This window comes from Sander vitreus, chromosome 16, assembly GCF_031162955.1.
Source record: "Sander vitreus isolate 19-12246 chromosome 16, sanVit1, whole genome shotgun sequence".
In the NCBI taxonomy this organism is placed as follows: Eukaryota; Metazoa; Chordata; class Actinopteri; order Perciformes; family Percidae; genus Sander; species Sander vitreus.
In genome coordinates, this window is record NC_135870.1 from 10,812,594 (window position 1) to 10,832,585 (window position 19,992).

General features: G+C 38.7%; 1 protein-coding gene across 2 annotated transcripts in view; it reads left to right on the forward strand.

The window, feature by feature from the left end:
- Positions 1-15,074, forward strand: part of ccbe1 (collagen and calcium binding EGF domains 1) — a 38,312-nt gene extending 23,238 nt beyond the window's left edge. Inside the window, exons 3-11 of one of the 2 annotated variants that reach the window (XM_078271073.1) lie at positions 5,262-5,314; positions 5,579-5,713; positions 6,189-6,326; positions 7,444-7,550; positions 8,863-8,971; positions 9,817-9,956; positions 11,278-11,313; positions 14,080-14,115; positions 14,554-15,074. In XM_078271073.1, the coding sequence (XP_078127199.1) occupies positions 5,262-5,314; positions 5,579-5,713; positions 6,189-6,326; positions 7,444-7,550; positions 8,863-8,971; positions 9,817-9,956; positions 11,278-11,313; positions 14,080-14,115; positions 14,554-14,829 (1,030 nt within the window). In that variant the 3' untranslated portion in view covers positions 14,830-15,074. Of the gene's footprint in view, positions 1-5,261; positions 5,315-5,578; positions 5,714-6,188; positions 6,327-7,440; positions 7,551-8,862; positions 8,972-9,816; positions 9,957-11,277; positions 11,314-14,079; positions 14,116-14,553 lie in introns of both variants that reach the window. The other variant, XM_078271072.1, reaches the window with a different exon arrangement.
- Positions 15,075-19,992: the final 4,918 nt, after the last annotated feature.

Here is a 19,992-nt window from a genome sequence, read left to right on the forward strand (position 1 = left end):
GGATGTTGTCGCCTGTCTCAGGATCTTCTGGAGACGGACATAGATGTTTGTTTTTCTCATGATTGTTCAACTAACCCTGGTTATTTTGATAAGCTGGTTATTTGCTATAAGTGCCTTCTGTCCTCATGGGGATGTTATTGTGACGTGAAATATTGGGTCACACAGGAAACCATCCTTAGATCAGCACTCTCCCACCCACAAACACCACAACATATGCTGAGATGTAATTCACTTACACAAATTGAAAGACAGACAGAAACAACTTTCCAGTTTGGCATGCATTAGTGCATTTTACTGCAGTTATCTTAGCGTAAAATATAAGACATAGTACTTCCATACTTAATAAATACCCTACGTTTATTAAAAAAAAACATTTAAGGTGTACTGTAGCAAACTACAGTACCATACAGTACATAAAAAAACGAACATACTAAATAACTTAACAAGACTTTGAGTGCTCGCATCCCTGTGAGGCTGTACAGTTATTAGATACAGTGACGCTTGTACGTATAGTGTGTGCACTGTGCATGAATCTGTGCCTCCGTTAGTACGTCACTTGTTTAAATCACCAATGGACATCCGTTTGATCATTCAGATTCAATATCTGAACAATCTTCAATTCCCCATATCTTCCTTCATGTGTAGAATCCCCTCAATGAAACACTTGCGCACAAAACTGCACACACAGTATATTTAGATTAGGGCTGTCAGCGATTACATTTTCTTAATCGTGATTAATCGTTGAATTTCTATAGTTAATCGCGATTAATCGCATGTTTTATCACATGATTAAAATTATATTATTTTGCGTTTCAGAACTGTTTTTAAGTACATATTAACAATGGAAAGTCATCTTGATTGGGAATCAAATGAATGCAAAGAAAGTGACTTTATGAACTTGATTTTAAGATTTGTATTTGTTTATTATATATTTAATCTAGTCACATATTTGAATCTAGAGTCAATATTAGAGTTGGGTATTGTTGGTTTGGATACCGGTGCAAAAGCGGTACTTTTAAAACGGTACCGATGCCTTAACGGTGCCTGAACCAATACTTTTAAGAAAGTAAAAAAAAAAAGAAGGGTACTAAACAGTTGCCGACATTAAAGAATGGCTTGTTTATTGCTAAGGCCATATCGTCAAAATTAAATGTTTAATAATAATGTAATCACTATAACAATAACTTATTTCACTAGTAAATAGCTGTTGAATGACAAAAACAACCACCAGATGGGAAAAGGGCATTTAACAACAACTTTGAATGCACCACAAGGCTGTAAATTACCAGTTTCATTGAACGCACCGTCTGTGTTTCTCCGACGGCAGCTGCAGATTGTTACATCCCGGTGTCGGAATCCTCTACAGTGAAATACAGTCAAACTTTACACCGTTTAGCGTTAGCTGCCAGCATTGTAACCGTGTTTAATCCAGCTACTAGCTAGCGGTAGGCTAACGTTAGCTGCTGTCAAGTGTAGTGTTAACTAGCGTCATGTGCAGCAATGTTTCTGTTGCCTGTAACGTCTGTTTCAGAGCATCAGAGAGAAGTGCAGGCATATCATTGGCACCAGAATGAGGCACCGAAATCCGCGTTGCTATTCCTGCAGCAGCAGGATGTGTTACGAGGAAGTACGGCAAAATAGTAGCCTGTTAGGCACGACGCAAAGCCGAGTGAAGTGAAAATAAATTAATAAATGGCGGCATGCGATTAATACGATTTAAAAAAAACAAAAATAATAAATTAACGCATTATGCTCGGTCCTCGAGATTAACGCGTTAATGCTGACAGCCCTACTTTAGATGCACAAACGCACTACATGTGTCCTTCCCCCACCTCATAGAGGGCCCCCTGAGTGTTAAGTGTTTTAATCAAAGATTTGAAATGAGATTGTTGCAGGATAATGTTCTTCAGTGGGAGCCTCAAGTGCAGTGAGGGGGGTTCTTATGGTCCCTCTTTAGGTAGACATTAAGTCGTATGAGTGAATAAGTACTTGGCTGCTCTGTATATCCTGTACCCATGGAAATTACAATAAAAGCACTTGACTATAGAAGGTAGACGCATGGGATTGCAGTGGTGCGGTAAGTGATTATAGTTATTATATAATATTATTATAGTTATTATATAATCCTATATTATATATAGGATTATATTTCTGTAAGGATGTTATTGCAAAAAGCATGACCTTTTTGTTTTTTTAGACGTGTCTATTGATCGATTGATTCCTGAATAAAATTGGATGTAGCAAATGGAAAATCGTACTGTAATAACATGTGAAACTTAAATTAAGACATCCTGTCATATACTCTTTTTCTGTTCCAAGTCTCTAATGGGCCATTAAGAGAGAGATCTCAGAAATCCACCAGAAAAATCTTCATATACAGTAACATATTTTTCTCTTCTTACTCTTCCACAACATTCCCCTCAAAAAATGTTCTTGTGTTGGATCTCTTTGTCTCCTACGGTGTAGTGTGAGGAGCAGGAATTTTGACAGTTTTAAGCCACATTAGCGGCATGGCTTTAGGGATGGCAATGTAGGTGTGTCAGTCGGTCCACCACTTTGGCCCAGACTGAAATATCTCAGCAACTATTGGCTGGATTGCCAAGATATTTTGTACAGAGATTCATAGTCAATCCCACTCACTTTGTTGAGCTCCTGACTTTTCTCAAGCACCGTGAAGTTGACATTTGTGGATTTAAGTGAAATTTCTTTTGGATGGATTTTCATGACTATTGGTACATACATTCATGTTCCCTTCAGGATGAATCAATAACTTTGGTGATCCCTAAACCTTTTCATCAACCTCATCAGGTCAAATGTTTATTTTGTCCAATACTTGTGGGCAGGTGATGTGTTGAGCACTAATTAGCAAGTGTTTGCACGCTACCACACTCAACTAAGATGGTGAACATGGTGACCATTGCACTTGCTAAACATCAGCATGTTAACATTGTCGCTGTGAACCTGTTAGCATGCGGACGTTAGCATTCAGCCTCACAGAGCTGCTAGCCCTAGAGTATTGTTCTCCTAGAGTAAATGTGGTTGAGCAAAGATAAATCATGTTACGTAAAATAAATGTTTAAATAAATGACAATGAAATTGTTTTTCAATGCTGGTGAGCAGAGAGGGGAGAGCTTTCATTATGTAAAATGATCAGACAGGCCCATAGGAATGACCCATCATCATAACTGCTCCTAAATAAAAGCTTTAAAGCATTACAGAGTAATCATTTTTCAGTACCACTATCAAAGTGAGTGTCATTGCACTATATTACCATGAATTCATGGTGTAATTGGATTTTTTTTCACCTCCTGTTTGAAAGTAACACCTGGTAGCACTTTTCCTTAGAGTGTGAGCGAGGTATGATTACCTCATAACGCTATGACTCGTCCTGATAAAATATTGCAATAATATGTTATAGAGTTGGTATTTATAAAACTGAACACCGATGAGGGAAAAAATTATGCAACAGAGAAGATTAAAAAAGTTAAAGAAAGGCTCATTAATTTGTTGCTTCACATTATTTCATCAAATTGTTTTCTCTCTGACACACAAACACAAACTCTTTGGATAGATGGATAGCAATTTATCTATTCATTCATCATGGCCTCTAATAAATGACATAAATCTATAGTGCCGATGTATGGATTAGAATTAAAATTCTGGAGCGAATTGGATAGAAGTATGTAAGTGAGCAGGAAAGAAATTGATGCAACAGAATAGATGAAGAGTAAAGTTCAGTATTTGCTCAATAATGAGGGATTCAAAAGGGACATTTTGAAGAGAAATATGAAATGGCACAAAGTCAACATAGTCAACCTAACTGGGGATTTCAACAGTAATTCAGACATAAACAAACATGCAACAGCAGGTCAGGGGCCTGTTGCACAAAAGTAGAATGAAGAAATCCAGGATAACTGAAAAAGCGCAGCTTGACTTAGTGTGGTCCGCTCATCGCGGCTTAATCGGTTGCACGTTTGCCAAGCCAGGATGAGAAGGTGAAGCTATGTCAAGCCAGCTGTAGATAGCTGGGATAAGTGCACGTTCACGGCTTTCTTAAATAGACCACGGTATCGATCACAGATTTACTGATGCAGAAATGGAGAAGACGCGTGCGGCATATCTTTAACCCGCTGAGCAGCAGCTTTTAATGGAAAATTACGAGGAGGTGAAACATAATATGCAAAAAGGGAAATACAGCTGTTGTCATCAGACAGAGAAAAAAAGCCCAACAGACAATAGCGGACCAGTTTAATGCGTAAGGATTTAAAAAGATCTACCTACTAGTCACTCCACATTTTTACAAAGTTGTACACTGTGTTTTAATTGCTTTTAATATGCTTGTTTTATGTGTTTGTTGTATTGCTGTGTCTGTTTTTATGTGCTTAATGTGCTGGTTTTACTGTAAAGTGTCTTTGAGTAGCCTGTAAAGCACTATATAAATAAAATGTTTTATTATTTAGCCTACTTTGCCTTAAAAGTGAGCCGAGGGAATTCATGTTCCTCGGGAAATTTACCCTAAGGACTAGGCTTAATTTCAAACTCGTATTCACAATGCAAGAATACCAATATGGTTTTACAACCATATGCACAAATCTCTATAAGCTATGTCTAATTCTAAATATCTTTCTACAATAAATGTTCATACAGAACAAACATGACTGGACAAAAACTAGAAAAAGAAGTAAGTGACTTCAAAACACACTGTAAGAATATCTGTAAAACAATGTAGCCTATTATTCAGGGTTTTTTTTGTATCACTCCCAGATGCGTGACAGCACCAAAATAAAAAGATTAAGAAGCTTTGTGGCATTCCAACACATTCCCACTCCCATCTCGTAAAACACGGACGTTTGGTGCAAAGAATAAATCTCCATGGTTACTTGGCTGGGTTTAAGTCAACCTGCTTTTGTGCAACCAAGTCAAAGCTAAATTCATCTAGGATAACTTGAATATCCCGGCTTAATCCCTTATCCTAGTTTTGTGCAACAGGCCCCTGGTGCCGTAAAGTAAGTGTGTGTGTGTGTGTGTGTGTGTGTGTGTGTGTGTGTGTGTGTGTGTGTGTGTGTGGCCACATTAATCTTCATGAAGATGTTTCCCACATTAACAAACACAATTGGAAAAACAGACTGGATCACATCAAATTCTGCATTTCCGTAAAAGTTACATGTTAAACATTATGCACGCCATATGGAAATATGGTTACCTATTGTGTGATAAAGTATTTTGGATTTGTCTTCTTATGTCCATTTGGTATTTTACAGAAGGAAATGTTGCAAGGGCTTCAAGTTTGTGTTGGGCCAGTGCATTCCTGAAGGTAGGGGAAATGTTTTGGATGTCTGTCTTGTGTATTTGTGATCACTTTGGAATTCTCTCCCATCATGTTCCATATGGTTGTTGGTCCTTAAACAGACTTACTCACTTAACTTTATTATATTTTAACCTCACTGAATGTTTCATAACCCATGACAGAATTGAAAAAAAAAAACTTAAAACTTAAACAAACTGACAGACACTGTAGATGGATATGAGATCCCCCTTTTGTGTTCACACTGATGAAATGCCTAATTCATTTCTGCAGACTATGATGTGTGTGCTGGCGCCCCCTGTGAGCAACAGTGTACTGACCATTTTGGTCGAGTGGTGTGCACCTGTTACCCCGGCTACCGCTATGACCGTGAGCGCCACAGAAACCGAGAGAAGCCCTACTGTCTAGGTGAGACCTTGTACAACACCTCATGAATATAATTTGTCTTTTAAAAACAAGAATATGCTTTACATTCTCATTTTTTTAACAAGTAAATGTGTTAGAAGGCACGTGGAGTGGAGCTTGCCCTGTTAGTTAGAAGATGACCTGCACAATCTAATAGCAATCCTTAAGTACAGGAAGTCTACAGTATTAACTATTTCACACAATCTCTGGATTGGATGGTTCGGTTGATTCCCAATTTCAAAACTGAGCTTGGCATATATGTAGAATATTGACTGTATCAGATCCTTTTGCTGAATGCTGCAGTTGATGTTACAACCTAAAGTTTGAGCCAAGATGGTGGTAACAGTGTAAGATTGTATAAAATATAGCTTTTCTGTATGTTAATATGTCATTGGATATGTGTGTGTTAATTGACTCTGTCTTTCTTTAATTTGCTTGTTGTCTCTCTTCTGTATCTGTCTGCCACTACAACATATAGACATCAACGAATGTGCAGACAAAAACACGACTACATGCTCTCAGATCTGCGTCAATTCTGTCGGGAGCTACAGGTGTGAGTGTGAGAGAGGCTATTTCCTGGAAGAAGATGGGAAAACATGCACCAAGGGGGAGAGAGGTGAGAATAGTATTTTTACTCACACATTTTCTCTTTACTCAAGGGCACATCTGACTGTGATGTGGAGCTCATCGCGCATTATTTGGTGGGAGAAAAAGAGATGGGGGAGGGAGGTTGCTGGGGGTACGGCAAACATAGACACCTGGTAGTCATTACACATCCCAGCTCCTTGTGCATGTCAGAACATTTCTGTCTCCCAAATATACCGCTGCCCCTGTGACTCCTGGTCTTTTTTGATTTGCTGGATGCAGTTGAGGCGATAATAAAGTATTTTTTTGCCCCATATTCAGTTGCAAATGAAGCGGTTAGGGGCTGCAGATTTGCTACTTCCTCCCATGAGTTTATCTTCCATTACCTACTATAACATTTCAGGAGAAGTTGGAGAGTGAGAAATTATGGTTCATATAGTCATGATTCTGCTTTATGTCCTGCTGCTTTGTAACGTAGTGGGGAAAATAGTGACACTTTCACTCTTCCATAAAACATGCATTTGTAGAGAACAGCCCATTCTACTACTGTGTTTTTTCTCTTTTTACGATTGTGCAAGTTTATTGCTTAAACTTTAATCATAGAAACAAATGTCCACAGTAAGTAACCCATGTTATGTCTAATAGTTAAAATATAGAAATAAGTAATTATATTGTATTATTTTACCTTCTGCAAAGCCAGTAATCAGACATAGGCTCAGCACTAGTCTGCCCCGTGACTCTGACACATTTACTAGACCACCTTCTTGCCTAAGTCGAGGGTTTTAAGTGATCCCCAACGCTCGGGTCGCACAAATGGCAGTTAGTTATCCTGCACTGTATAAGCCACTCATCCCCTGGTTAGCGCGTACAGTTTACAACAACCCATCAAACTGTCACCAGACTACCACTGTGTGACTCGGGAATATCGACCATTAATTAATTTTCTTTTAACAGGATTGCTTTAACACATTTTTTTAGTAAACATTTTTTAATACATGCTTGCTCAAATCATACTTAATCTTTTCACATATTTAGTAAACAAGGTGATATTGTGTTTTTCCTTTTTTCTGACGATTTTCCTGAAATAAACATTTTCATACATTTGTAACCTCTGTGACAGAATTTTTTTTACTCCCAATTCCCAGCAGTGCATCTCTTTGAGAAGTCTGACAACGTGATGAATGCTGGAACTTGCTCAGCCACGTGTGACGATTTCCACCAGATCAGGATGTCTGTCCTGCAGCTTAAACAGAAGGTAAACGTCATAATAATAACAAAAAACACAAATTTCTATCTTACAGATGCAAAATTGAATCTATTCAATTTAACTGTAACACTACCCTATTTATATCTTAAATCAGAATCCTGCAGCTTTTTATAGTATTCTGTGCTTGACCGCAAAAGGCCCCAGTGGGCATTAAACACACCTTCTTGATTCAGCTGAATGTAAATATCTGCAGAACTGCTCTGTTTATTTATCACCACCTAAAGATCTCGCGTTATCTCCAAGGAGTCCATACCTGACAGTATTTCAGAAACAACAGCAGGCTGATTTTTAAAATTTCCTTTAGATTTATTGTAGCACTTTATTTCCTAATAAGGAAATGTCTAAAACAACTTCCTTTACTGATTTCTACCATAAGTGAGAATTGGTAGGCTGTTTGTGTGAAACTCAACGGTAGGGTTACATTTCCCTGTGTGTAATCACAGGCGATCTCAGCATGAGTCTGTCAACAGTGGCACTCAACACCCTCTGCTGTAACACATTATATATCGCTTCCAGCTGTGTGGTCTCGGTGCTCATGCAGCTATACAGTATATGACGCCTTTTTTCTTAATGTTAATATATTAAGAAAACAAAATGAAAATACTGTAAATTATTACGGTATATGAGAATATCTTATAATTTACTCATATGCATCAGGGGAAGGTATGGATGTAGGATCACATTGTCACAGGATATAGTCTTGCATAATGCTCACTGATCAGCAGGTGATCCACCGACCTCGGTGTGTGTCTGTGTGTCTGTGCGCATGCATTCTGATTTGTAGGCCCTTGCAGCATAGCGAGGTCTTTCACATGTTTCCCTCTGGGATTGCCAGATCCACATTATGTTATACAGAGATCAAAGATCTTTTCCCAAGGATGCCTCTTAGCATACAGAGCAGGAAAACTCTCCTGGTCTTGTTGAATAATGCAGAGGGGTTGCCTGGCCCTCCATCTGTCTGGGTTGCAGCTTGTAGCAGATGGAGGCTCACCTTTCATCTTTGGCAGGGAATATACTTTTAACATAATTTAACTTGAAGTTGGCCTCTTTAGTGTGTAATTTTCCTGTCCTGTTTGACACTACAGGACTTTATTTATCATTGTATGTTAAACCATTTTAGGAATGACAACCAAATGATTGTTACGCATTTGGCTGTTTGACATCACTTCTACATTAAGGAAAAAAGACTTTCAACCCTTGGAAGAATATGTATTTTTGTTGGCTATGTTCTGTATTTGATATATCACTCCTTCACTTATGCCTGTTCATTCAGTCATTATTTTCTGCATCTTTATTCAAGATTGCCATGCTGTCAAACAGTGCTGACATCCCTGAGCAGATGACCAGTGAGAAAATCCTGACGTCGCCTATATTTCTACCAGGGCCTCCAGGTCTCCCTGGTCCTCCAGGTAAACACATGATTCTTAAGATAATAAAACTGTGTCATTAAGATAATAAAACCGTGTCAGACTCTGCTTGAGGAAACTGGCCTGCATCCAGCAGCGATAGTCTGAAGCAAGACTAAGAGCCTATGGCCATGCTAGCGGCTCTGGGAGCCTGTACTTAGGCACAGCTGTGCTTTAAGTTAAATGCTTACATCAGCATGCTAACATGCTGACAGGGACAACATTTACCATGTTCACCCTCTTTAGTGTGGAGTTTAGTGTGGAAGCATGCTAATATTTGCTAATTAGCACTAAACACAATGTACAACTGAGGCTGATGGGTAAGTCATTAATTTGTAGTGCAGGTATTTGGTTAGAAGCTAAAGTATTGGACAAAAGAAAAAAATTGACCTGGTGATGGGGCTCAATGAAAGTCATCACTAGGGTGACATGAATATCTGTATCAATGGTAATTCATGTATCATGGTAATTAATCCATTCATTGGTTATACTATACACTTAGAACCACAAATGTCAACCTTAAGGTGATGCTAGAGGAAAAGTCAGGAGATCGCCACAGTCATTAGGATTCATAATCTGGGAACCATGCATGTCTGTACCAAAGTTTGTGCCAATGTATCCAGTAGATGTTGAGATGTTTCACCAAATAAATGAAAACGTGGAACTAGAGGAATAGTTCATAACATATGTCAGTTGGACCGACCAACTGACCAACATTGCCATCTCTAGAGCCACTAGCATTGCTAAAAAAACATTCAATCTATTTAGCAAAAATCATATATTCTGTCTCTGACCTTTTTTGTGATCAGTTATCTTTAGTTCACTAATATCAGTCTGGATTGTTTTAGGAGATCCAGGACCAGAGGGCCCTCCAGGACTTGCAGGACAGTTGGGGCCCCCTGGGCCTCCTGGTCATAGGGGCTTGATGGGACCCATTGGACCCACACCAGACCTGTCCCACATCAAGCGGGGCCCCAGAGGACCCGTGGTCAGTTAATGTATACTTTTTTTCCCAGTTATTATAAATAATTGAGTTTTAATTAAATCTGCCACACAATGGTTCATCAGGTAAAATATACACATTTACTCAGTATTTGTATACAATTTAATTTGTCACATTTCTTAGATCTAACAACATAGGCTATTTAATCAGCAAGTATGGAACTGTGTGTGTGCTCTTCTGACAGTGACCTCCACTGCTCTGGGTTATTCCTGGATACCAGTCTCTTAAGTCCACCTTTGCCATCTGTTGGTTCAATTTGACACCTTACATCTGAATTACTCAATTAATCTGGATGACAGCACTGAATGCAGTAAAACCATGAAAAACTCTTTTAACTTCCTTCAATGTTTTTTTGTTTATTTATCCAAGTAATTTAGTAATCCTGCATCATGAGACAGGCCCCAGAAGAGCTGTAATTGATTTGTCTTAATAAAGAGAGCATATGTAGGGAGCAACCAGGTATCTACAATACTTCATTCACCCTCTTAAAGAAACCCACACTTCTGTAAGGGGGGAAAAAAGATGACACACTGTAACGACAATAATAACAAAGAAAGCAGAATCCGTTTACAGTTTTAGTTGTTTTCTTTGGCATGCTGTGTTCTTGTGCAGCACTCGGTCTTGCCTGCGAGTGTGAAGTGAGTGTTTAAAAGTGTGGGATCTGAATCAAGAATGTGGCCACAGAGACATGTTTCCAGTTTTTAAAGCTTGAGTATTTATGCAATCTCCTTTATTGATAAATCAGACCATCAACACTCGCAAATAGTCATATCATGAGCTGCATGATGCCAAAGTGTGTGTGTGTGTGTGTGTGTGTGTGTGTGTGACCGTATGTCAACTGGCTGCCATTATACTTTGTGTGTGACTCACAGGCTTGGTACTGATCTGAATATATGCCCTACTCCCTATACAATGTTTTTACACTTTTTGAATGATGAATGTCCCAGGAAAGAGATCAAAGCACTCTGTACTATCGAGCTGAAGTCAATCAAAAATGACCTAGAGGCAGGCACAATGTTAACCCCAGATAATCGTTGTTGGTGGAGCACAAGGAAGATGTCAGTTTTGAAGTTAAAAATATTTAGAAAAAGAAAAAAAATAGTTTTCTGAGAAAATATTAGATCTAACATTAACACATCTGGGTGCAAGGTAGGGAAACGCCATCTGATAGTCACGTGCAAATTAACATTTACGGGTTTTACAGTATCCAGTTGTATGTCTTTGGAGTGTGAAAGGAAACTGACAAACATGCAAACTCGATTGAAACAGATACGAAATACAATTTGTTTTTGTTTTCATTTAACAGGGGCCTCCAGGAGCACCGGGGAAAGATGGCCTAAAGGTGAGGTCAGATGCTGTTTGTCATGTAATCTTGTCCTATCTGTGTAACCTACTGTAACTTTTTTTTGTTGTTGCACATTGTAGAATGGGTCCAGCATGTTGCCCCACAGGCAGAGGAGTTATTCATGTTGGCAGCATAATTTGACTCTTGGCTCACTGAACGCGGCCTCTCTCAAAAGAAAGATAAGAGTTGCAGGAGGTTCAAAAGTACCAACAAAATACATGTGGCTCATCTGCCAACACCATGTCTGTCAAAAAATATTTCTCAATAGCCAAAATGTTTTTCAGCTTCTCCAAATTTATACAAGGGGAAAACCACAAGCCAGGTGCCAGGATTTTCACAAATCCTCAGTTTGTCCCTGCAGGTGATAGGATCACTGCAAGTTGCTACAAGTTTACAGAGGAAGACTGGTTTGCCAAACAGCAATAGGCACTATTTTGATGCTCTTGTTAAGAATTATTCGAAATGAGCATGATTTGGTGGAATAGCTTCTCCGGATGAACACAAGCAGAGCATTATTATTTGGTGTCTGAGTGGCCATGTATAGGTTTAAATGATTGTACTCAAACTTGGATTTGAGATGACAGATTCTATCAGAGGATCACTGTTTGTTTAGAGTGATATAACCTCTCACTTGCAAACACGTTTCTCCGGCAACCTGAGTAAGAATTGACCCAAATCACAAGAAGCTGAGGCCCACAGCAAGTCTGTTCAAGTGGCAACCAAGTAACTTCCTCCTGACCACCAGTGTCAAGACTCTGGATACCTCTGGGCTAGTGCGGTTGTCTGGAATTATCACATGGATTTGGTTAACAGTGCCTTTGGATCAGCTGATGAAAGGTAGTAACCAACTTTCAAAAGGATAACTTGAATGTTTTTTTTTTTTTCTGCATAGCCTCCCCGTGAAGCCTAAGGCATAGCGTTAAAAAAAAAAGGCTCCAGCAGATGGTTAAGTCTTAGATTAAGGAGGCACAATGCAGATTCCACTCTGGTTACAGTGAGATTTGTGTTTGCATTTTTTTGTATTTAACCAGATTTGCTCGTGCGTTCCTTCTCATTTTGTAATAATCCTAGAAAGGAAAATCAAACAGCAGCTGTGGTTCGGAAAATATGATGCCATCTTTGCTGTTTGCAGATAATGTCGTTTCGGCCTTCAGACTTCTGCAGTGTGCTTCAAAGCAGTTAGTTTAGCTATTATTGTCATTAATGATGATAAAGCAAATATGAACATCATTTGAGACCATGGCAACACTAATGGTACACAGATGAGCTACAAATGCAAAGCCTATTGGAAATAAAAGTCAGGATTATTGTGATTTTGGTCAATAATGATTCAACAATGACGAGTCATCCATGTCACACTGTCTAAGGGCGTTTTCACATCTGAAAGACCAAGGTTCATGTTTTTGTTACATTGTAACATTTGATCCTGTAAGTTTTGGTTTCACACTGCTGTTATGCAAGCGCACTAAAGATCTATACGTGACAAAACTACGTCCTGCCATCATGACATACGTGAGCTGCATCTCCAGATACTTATAATTGATTGGTTTGTAGACGGGCTTCCTCGTCCTTTCGTATCCTCTCTCTGGGTCGGAGTTTTTTCAGCTGACTGCTGCTCTCCCCTACTGCCGTGGCTCTTTTTGTTTTGTTGTGATGTTGAGAAGCAAGACACGGGAACTTTCTTTCTGGAGAATTTAGTCAGAGACAAACAGAAACCTACACTGTACATTTACCACTACTTAACAAATAAACTGCTGATGTATTCTCAGCTCTGATAGCCGACAGCTGTCTGCTCTGAGCGCATTCACCGTCACACACTCTCTCATGTAGCCTACACACTAAGCACCGAGCTATTCCTTAAAGGAGCTTCCCCGGTCTTGTAACACAAGGAGAGCCTGCCAGAGCTTCTTGTATTTGGTCCGAAAGTCCGAACCATCCAAAAAATGCTTTCACACAATAAACGAACCGGACCGAGACCACCTCTTTTTATCGGACCAAAATTTGGTCTTTTGATCCGGACCATGGTCCGGGATGTTTCACACCTGTAATTTTTGTTCAGATCAAACTGAAAAGTCCAAAAGTCCGGACCAAATGAGGTATGTGCGAAAACGCCCTAAGAGAAGTACGAGGTATCAAAGCTGAAGAGAGTGTGGTCTTGTTATACCAGTATCACTGTTTGCTTAGCTTGTGGATAACGTATGGAACAACTTAGGTGCATCTGCTTTATTGACATAGTACCTTGGTATTCTTTCACTACAGCTGAGATGTTTGTGTGGATAGATTGGAGGTTGATGGTAATCTGTCTCTCTGAGTAACAAATCCAAACCATCTGCCAAAACACTCACAGCCCCAGTGTGACCCAGAGCCCGGCTAACAACCACAGTGGTCAGGTGTGTGTGTGTGTGTGTGTGTGTGTGTGTGTGTGTGTGTGTGTGTGTGTGTGTGTGTGTGTGTGTGGGGTATGTCAACTGGCTGCCATTATACTTCACAGTTGACTTCAGACAGCCCACACTTTTTTGTCTTTTACATACACAGGATGCAGTTTCGGGAACAGTTCTACAAACTGATTTTAATCTTCCACAAAACATGTTACATTAAAATGATGTGCGTGCTTATTCAGGCATTTGTGGTTACTCTCTCAGATTTCTATCCCTTCCTCTAGCTCTTTTAAAAGGAAGTTCACAAACTAGAATTATATGAATTCTTCTCGTGCTTTCCCCCCGCTGTAATTCATGTAAGCTAAATATTTTTTTGTTGCCCCAGGGGGATCGAGGAGCTCCTGGGCCTGTCGGACCACCAGTAAGATTCTGCCTATCTATATTGATGCCACACTATTGTAACTTGTTACCATTATTCAGAACAATACAGTTAAACAAAAGCATGTCTGAAAAACAGACGACTGTGGACTTTTGTGGACATTAAACAACACAGTTAATGATACTGTCAAACTCAAAGTAAATAGTATCCAGTACAGGGTAAGCATTATCCTCTTAGATAAACACTGATGGTGCTAACGTTAACAAATCATGAGAAAAAGCTCAGTAGCCAGTGGTCTGTCGCAGACAGTCCACTGATCAGCTGGATTTCTGTTGGGATAAATATAGAGAAATGTAATCTTTCCGTTTTTAAAAAGGAGGGTAAGCTTAATTATATGTCCACACATAATTTGTAAGATAATAAACGTATTTATGTATATTATTTGTAAAATAATTAGTTTCTGTCGTTCTCGACCCCCAGGGCCCCCCAGGCTCCTTTGATTTCCTGCTTCTCCTGATGGCAGACATCCGTAACGACATCGCTGACCTGCAGAGCAAGGTGTACGGTCGACCGATGCACTCTCCAGGAGAGGACTTTCCTGCGGTCCCTGACAGCTGGTGGGACAACAAGGACAATCTGGATACAGGCTCAGGTGAGGACTACAAGGAACCTCCAGCTCGAACAGGCGGAGGGTCTAAGAGGAACAGGAAGAGGAAACCAGCGAGCGAGAGAACAGACTTTGACTGGAATATTTAAAGGGAGTGGGTTTAAATACTTAATGTCAGGTGTAAATATTGAAGTAGTTTGCTTTCTTTTATTTAAACAGAATGTACTGTATGCCTGTGAATCAGATGTTTATTTTTGTAAGATATACGAGAGTTTGTGTGAATATTTTTTAACAAAAATGAGTAGACAGTGCAAATGCATGTTTTTTTTATTCTATATATATTTTTTAAAACATATGGTTCCTTCACAGCACATTAAACAAGTCTCTCATGGAAGCGGTTTTTACCTCTTTACTTAATGACATTATATTATTCTGTTTCACACTAATTGTATTAGAAATGGAGCCACACACTAAATGATGAACCAACTGACAATAGAATTGGAAGATGATGGAAAAGAATACTTGCGTTGCCAAGCATGTGTACGTAAACATACAAGGAAATTGTTTTTTTTGTTGTTTTAATGTAAAAACAAGGACAAAAAAAGCTGAACAAAGATGGGTAAACATTATGTACATATAAGTAGGTGAAAGAATAGATGTGTTTTGGATGGCTGTGTGGATCATATTTGACTGATAGTTCTCCACCAGAGGGAGACATTCTCAAAGACACTTCTGGGTCATTTTACATGATCAAGTTCTTTAGTCAGCGATACTGAGAAATAAAGGACTAATGAATCTCTAACATCCTACAATATGATTACTTAGTCTAAAAGGCAATATTTCCAGCTTTTGTGTGCAGTCTTCCAAGGCTAAAGTGTCAGAACTTTTACAAAAGAGTTCATCTTAAGGTCAGTCAGGATATTTACTTAGATGAGCAAACTTGTACTGTACATAATCACTGTACACAACATTATAGTGTGTTATAAACTATATGTTTGTAAATGCTAAAAACGGGAAGTAAAGTAGTAGTAGTGTTACCAATTAAATTGTTCATGACTATTGACCTTTTGAAAGATGCTTTAAAAAAGCATGTATAACTTTAAAAATGTAAAATCATACAACACTAATAGGATTAAACAATGTAACATTACTCTAGTTCTTGTCATTATCCACATTAGTCTGAAATACTGAGGGCTATGAAGTCATTGCTGGAAGAGACTGAACAGGTTTGGCCTCTGAATTGAGAAGGTTTAGCGTTGGGCTGCCAGCTGGTTTTTGATGTAGTAAAGCCTTTTCTGAAGTCAAACGTTTTGTTTCACCCTTTTCGTTCCCCCTGGTCGCTTTTTACTCATAACTTACATCTCACTCTGTCCTTTATTTGGACGAAGAGAAGTTGCAGACATAATCTCTGGGAGCTTGACCAAAACAAGGTGATGTCATTTTTATTTTCATACATAACAAGAACATGAAATAACATTCAAAACAGGCAACTCAAGAAACCTTAGTCTTGTTTATCAGCACTGGTCTAACTTCTAAAGCTAATTTATTATCAGTATTGATTCTTATTGTTTTAATTAGGTGTTTTATAACTTCATTTTTAACTAAATAAGTACTTTTACTTTAAGTACATTTTGCTGGTAAAACTTTCACTTAAAGAATGTGACTTGCTACTTTTTCTAAGTATAATATTTAAATACTTCTTCAACCACTGATAAGCTGTGATAAATGAATGTGACCAAAAAACACAGATGTATGAAATGTGTGAAAGAGTGTAGTAGAATGTAACTAAGTAAATTTACTCAAGTATTGTACTTAAGTACAATTTGAGGTACTTGAGTATTTTCTTTTGATGCCCATGTATATAACAGCTATAGTTAAAGTTTAACATTTTAAATTAAAACAACAATCCATTAAATATTAAACCAGGCAGCAACTAATATATTTTTAATTATCGATGAATCTATTCTTGATCAAATTGTAAGTAGTTAAAATTGACTTCACCTGAGCATCTACAATATTAAAATGTTGCTTACATGTTAATGTATCAATAATAATCTTATACATAATCGAGTGACCCTCTCAAAGGGGTCATTCTGCATAAATACTTTTACGTTTGATACTTTAACTATATTTTACTGTTTATTTTTATAGTGTGGTATTGCTACTTTTACTTCTAGTATATAGTGTGTGTATATATATATATAAGTATATGATTTAAATATTTCTTCTACCACTGCCCACAGTACACTGTGCCCCACACAGTCATGCAGTACTCCTTTAACTCCACTAGGTGGCAGTCATTTCTCAGTCAGTCTCAGTATTCAGTGAACACATTAAACGATGCAGTGTAGTTCACAGAGACGCACATGAAGATAATCAAAACCCAATTGTGAATAAAGCTCTGTGGAAATGTCCACTCAGCGTGGGTAATGTGTTTTCTTGTTTGTTTTCGAACTCAATCACTGAAAGATGTTCTTATGCAACTATATTTACCATCTTTCTTTTTAAAGATTGACAACATAGTGGGCTGCCTCCAGTGACATTATTTGAAAAATATATATTTAATACAAAGATTTTAATGTTCAAATGCATTGCATTAAAATTAGACATCATCCACGCTGTTTGTTGTCAAGGAAAACTAAGAATTGTGTTGTCATAATTATCTATCACAATTCCAATCACTTCATCAACAACACAAAGAAAAACACATTTGTGAATTTATTTTAGCGCGTGCCAAGAAGTCCTTCAAAACAGTCAGATGCCACCTTCATTAAACATGACATCATTGTTTACATGTTGGATATTTGCACAATGAGCCCATTTTCAGAGAACAGTACGTGCCATGATTCCCATTTGATTAAAGAGGGGCCGAAATTAAAGTCCTGTGCACATCCTTTTAACGAGCTTGGGTGATTTTGTCTGGAAAAAAACTTGGCAATATATGTCTGCAAAATCTCTTCTGGAAGTAATTAATCACCATCATAGAAGGGCAAGCCTTAAAAGATTTCTAATATTTGCTGAAGTGCCCCCTTGTTCCTAATTATATCTCCCTGCTTGTCCCCCTCATTATTTAGAACTACCCAGAAAAAGATGCAACACTGAATGAGAACACCTCCAGCCCCCTTTCCAAAGAAAATGTTTAATAACCAAATTAATGAGTGAGTTACTGTGCTGCCATAGTGGCCTTAATGAGGTAATTTAATTAGTAGCGGCTGCCCAGAACTGTTGGAAACCGATAGAGGAAACAAACAGAGAGGCAGCATAGAGAAAATTAGTGTTACCCAATTCATTCATTAATGCATTAGTGTGGGCAGCAAATTAACTGCTCCAAAAATCCCCCATTCAGTGAAGATTATGATGAAAAAAATACATTGTTGCCCTCCTACGTAATTACAAGACAGTGCAAATTCAATTCTAATGAGACGAAAGGCACCCCCTTAACATACATCCCCTATTTCCCCATCTAAAGGGGCTTGCTCTTGTTGGAGCCTAAGTTTAAGGAAGTATTGAGAGTGAAGGAGACAATAATGAGAGATTGGCCTGGCCTTAAGTGCTTTATATGCTGCAAGCAGGTAGAGAGGATTGAATGGCTCTCTTTCTGGGACTCCTGGGGGGCCTGTCTTCCCAGCACAACAACACTTGGCCCTGAGAAAAGGGTCTGCTGAGGAGCCTGGAGAGTGAATGGACCTGTGCTGCAGTGGGTCAAACTGAATGGCCACAAGTTCTTCAATGATTACAAACTATGTTGTGCCGGGCCGGGCTACACACATGTACACAAACTCACACAGAAACACACGTAGATGGCCCTCACCCTTCCACCTCTCCCTCTCATTGAGTTATCTTTACTCAGGCTTTGTCTCCTCTAATTGGAGCTGATGAGGGACTAATTGGTAGCTTTTTTACAACACCCAGTACTTAAGCAATGGCAAGCCGAGGGAGGCAGCATGAGCAGAGTTAATGAGAGGCTTTGCACAAATAAAGGCTTTAAAATGGGCCTGTTTCACAGAATGGAAGAAGAGGAAAGTTGAGAATATCTTTTGTGTCCTCCACATCTTTCACTTATGTGCAGGTATCTGAAAAGAAGAGGGAGTGGTGGAGGGCACACAGTGGTTGCCGAAACGTTGAGCACTTGTGCGCATAAAGGGATCTGTTCTGTATTGTTTGGGGCCCATCATTTAGTGTGTCTGTTAATAATGAGAAAGGACTGCTCTTCAAATGAATGTGGCAAAGTCCTTAGTGGACAATAAGTGCCCTCTCTTGGCTAGACTACACTGGACCGTGTTGAAGCAATCTGAAATAAAGGTTTAGTCCTTCTGCATTGTTGAGGGTGAGTATGCGGCCTATGTGCGCACAATTGGGCCAACAAATAAAACAGCAACAAAGCCAGTCTATACTAATGTGGAGTAATCATTAAATCTTAGTTTGGAATTATCATGATCAAAATCTGGTTTTAACTACAGTAAGTAGGGCCTGTTGGTTGCACTTCTATCATATTTTGCACAGCAGAAATACTGAAAGAAATCAAAGCTCATCAAATGGTATTTTAAGCATTAAAAAACCATGTGCTCCTCGTCTAGGGTCAGTTAGAGATTTGCATCATGGTGGTAAACTTAAGAGCACAGCGGGTTCAACCACAGGACATTTCCTCAGCATGCTGTCGTCTCAGCAGACATTTTGTTCTTGTGATAATGGATTGCTTTGTGCTTTTCAGGTATGAATAAACACCATGAGGCAACAGGCTTCATTTAACTAAGCTGCAGTGACACACCAGGAGGTGACAAGCCACTCTCCCTTTCCCCCTAATGTGACATGGGTAATACAAACACCTTTAGATCCTCCAGATACAAGTAGCCCCATGCACAACACAACTGTTATTTGTTTATCTGATGTGGATCACTAAATTTGGACTCATCCAAATGATGGCCAAAATACACACAGCAAGTGGATGTGAGGTAGAACATTTCAAGTTATTAGCTTTATTGTGGTCAAAATTGATTTAACAGATCAAACAGATCAAACTAGATTCAGTGTGGGTATAGATTGATAAAATGCAGATCTAATATATCCAATATATATTTAAAATACAGTATTATTTTAACATTCATAGTTCAGGCTCCAATAGCCCTAACCCATGCGACACGTTTACTACAGCATCCTATAATTCACTGGCCAAATATTTGTGCTGACTCATGTAATAGGCTATTCACAGTCTCAGTGACCCATTAACATCCTACAGGTTCTCATTGTCCACCACTAAATGGGCCATTAGCATTGCTATTGTTATTTAAATCCTACATTTCCTTACAAAGAGT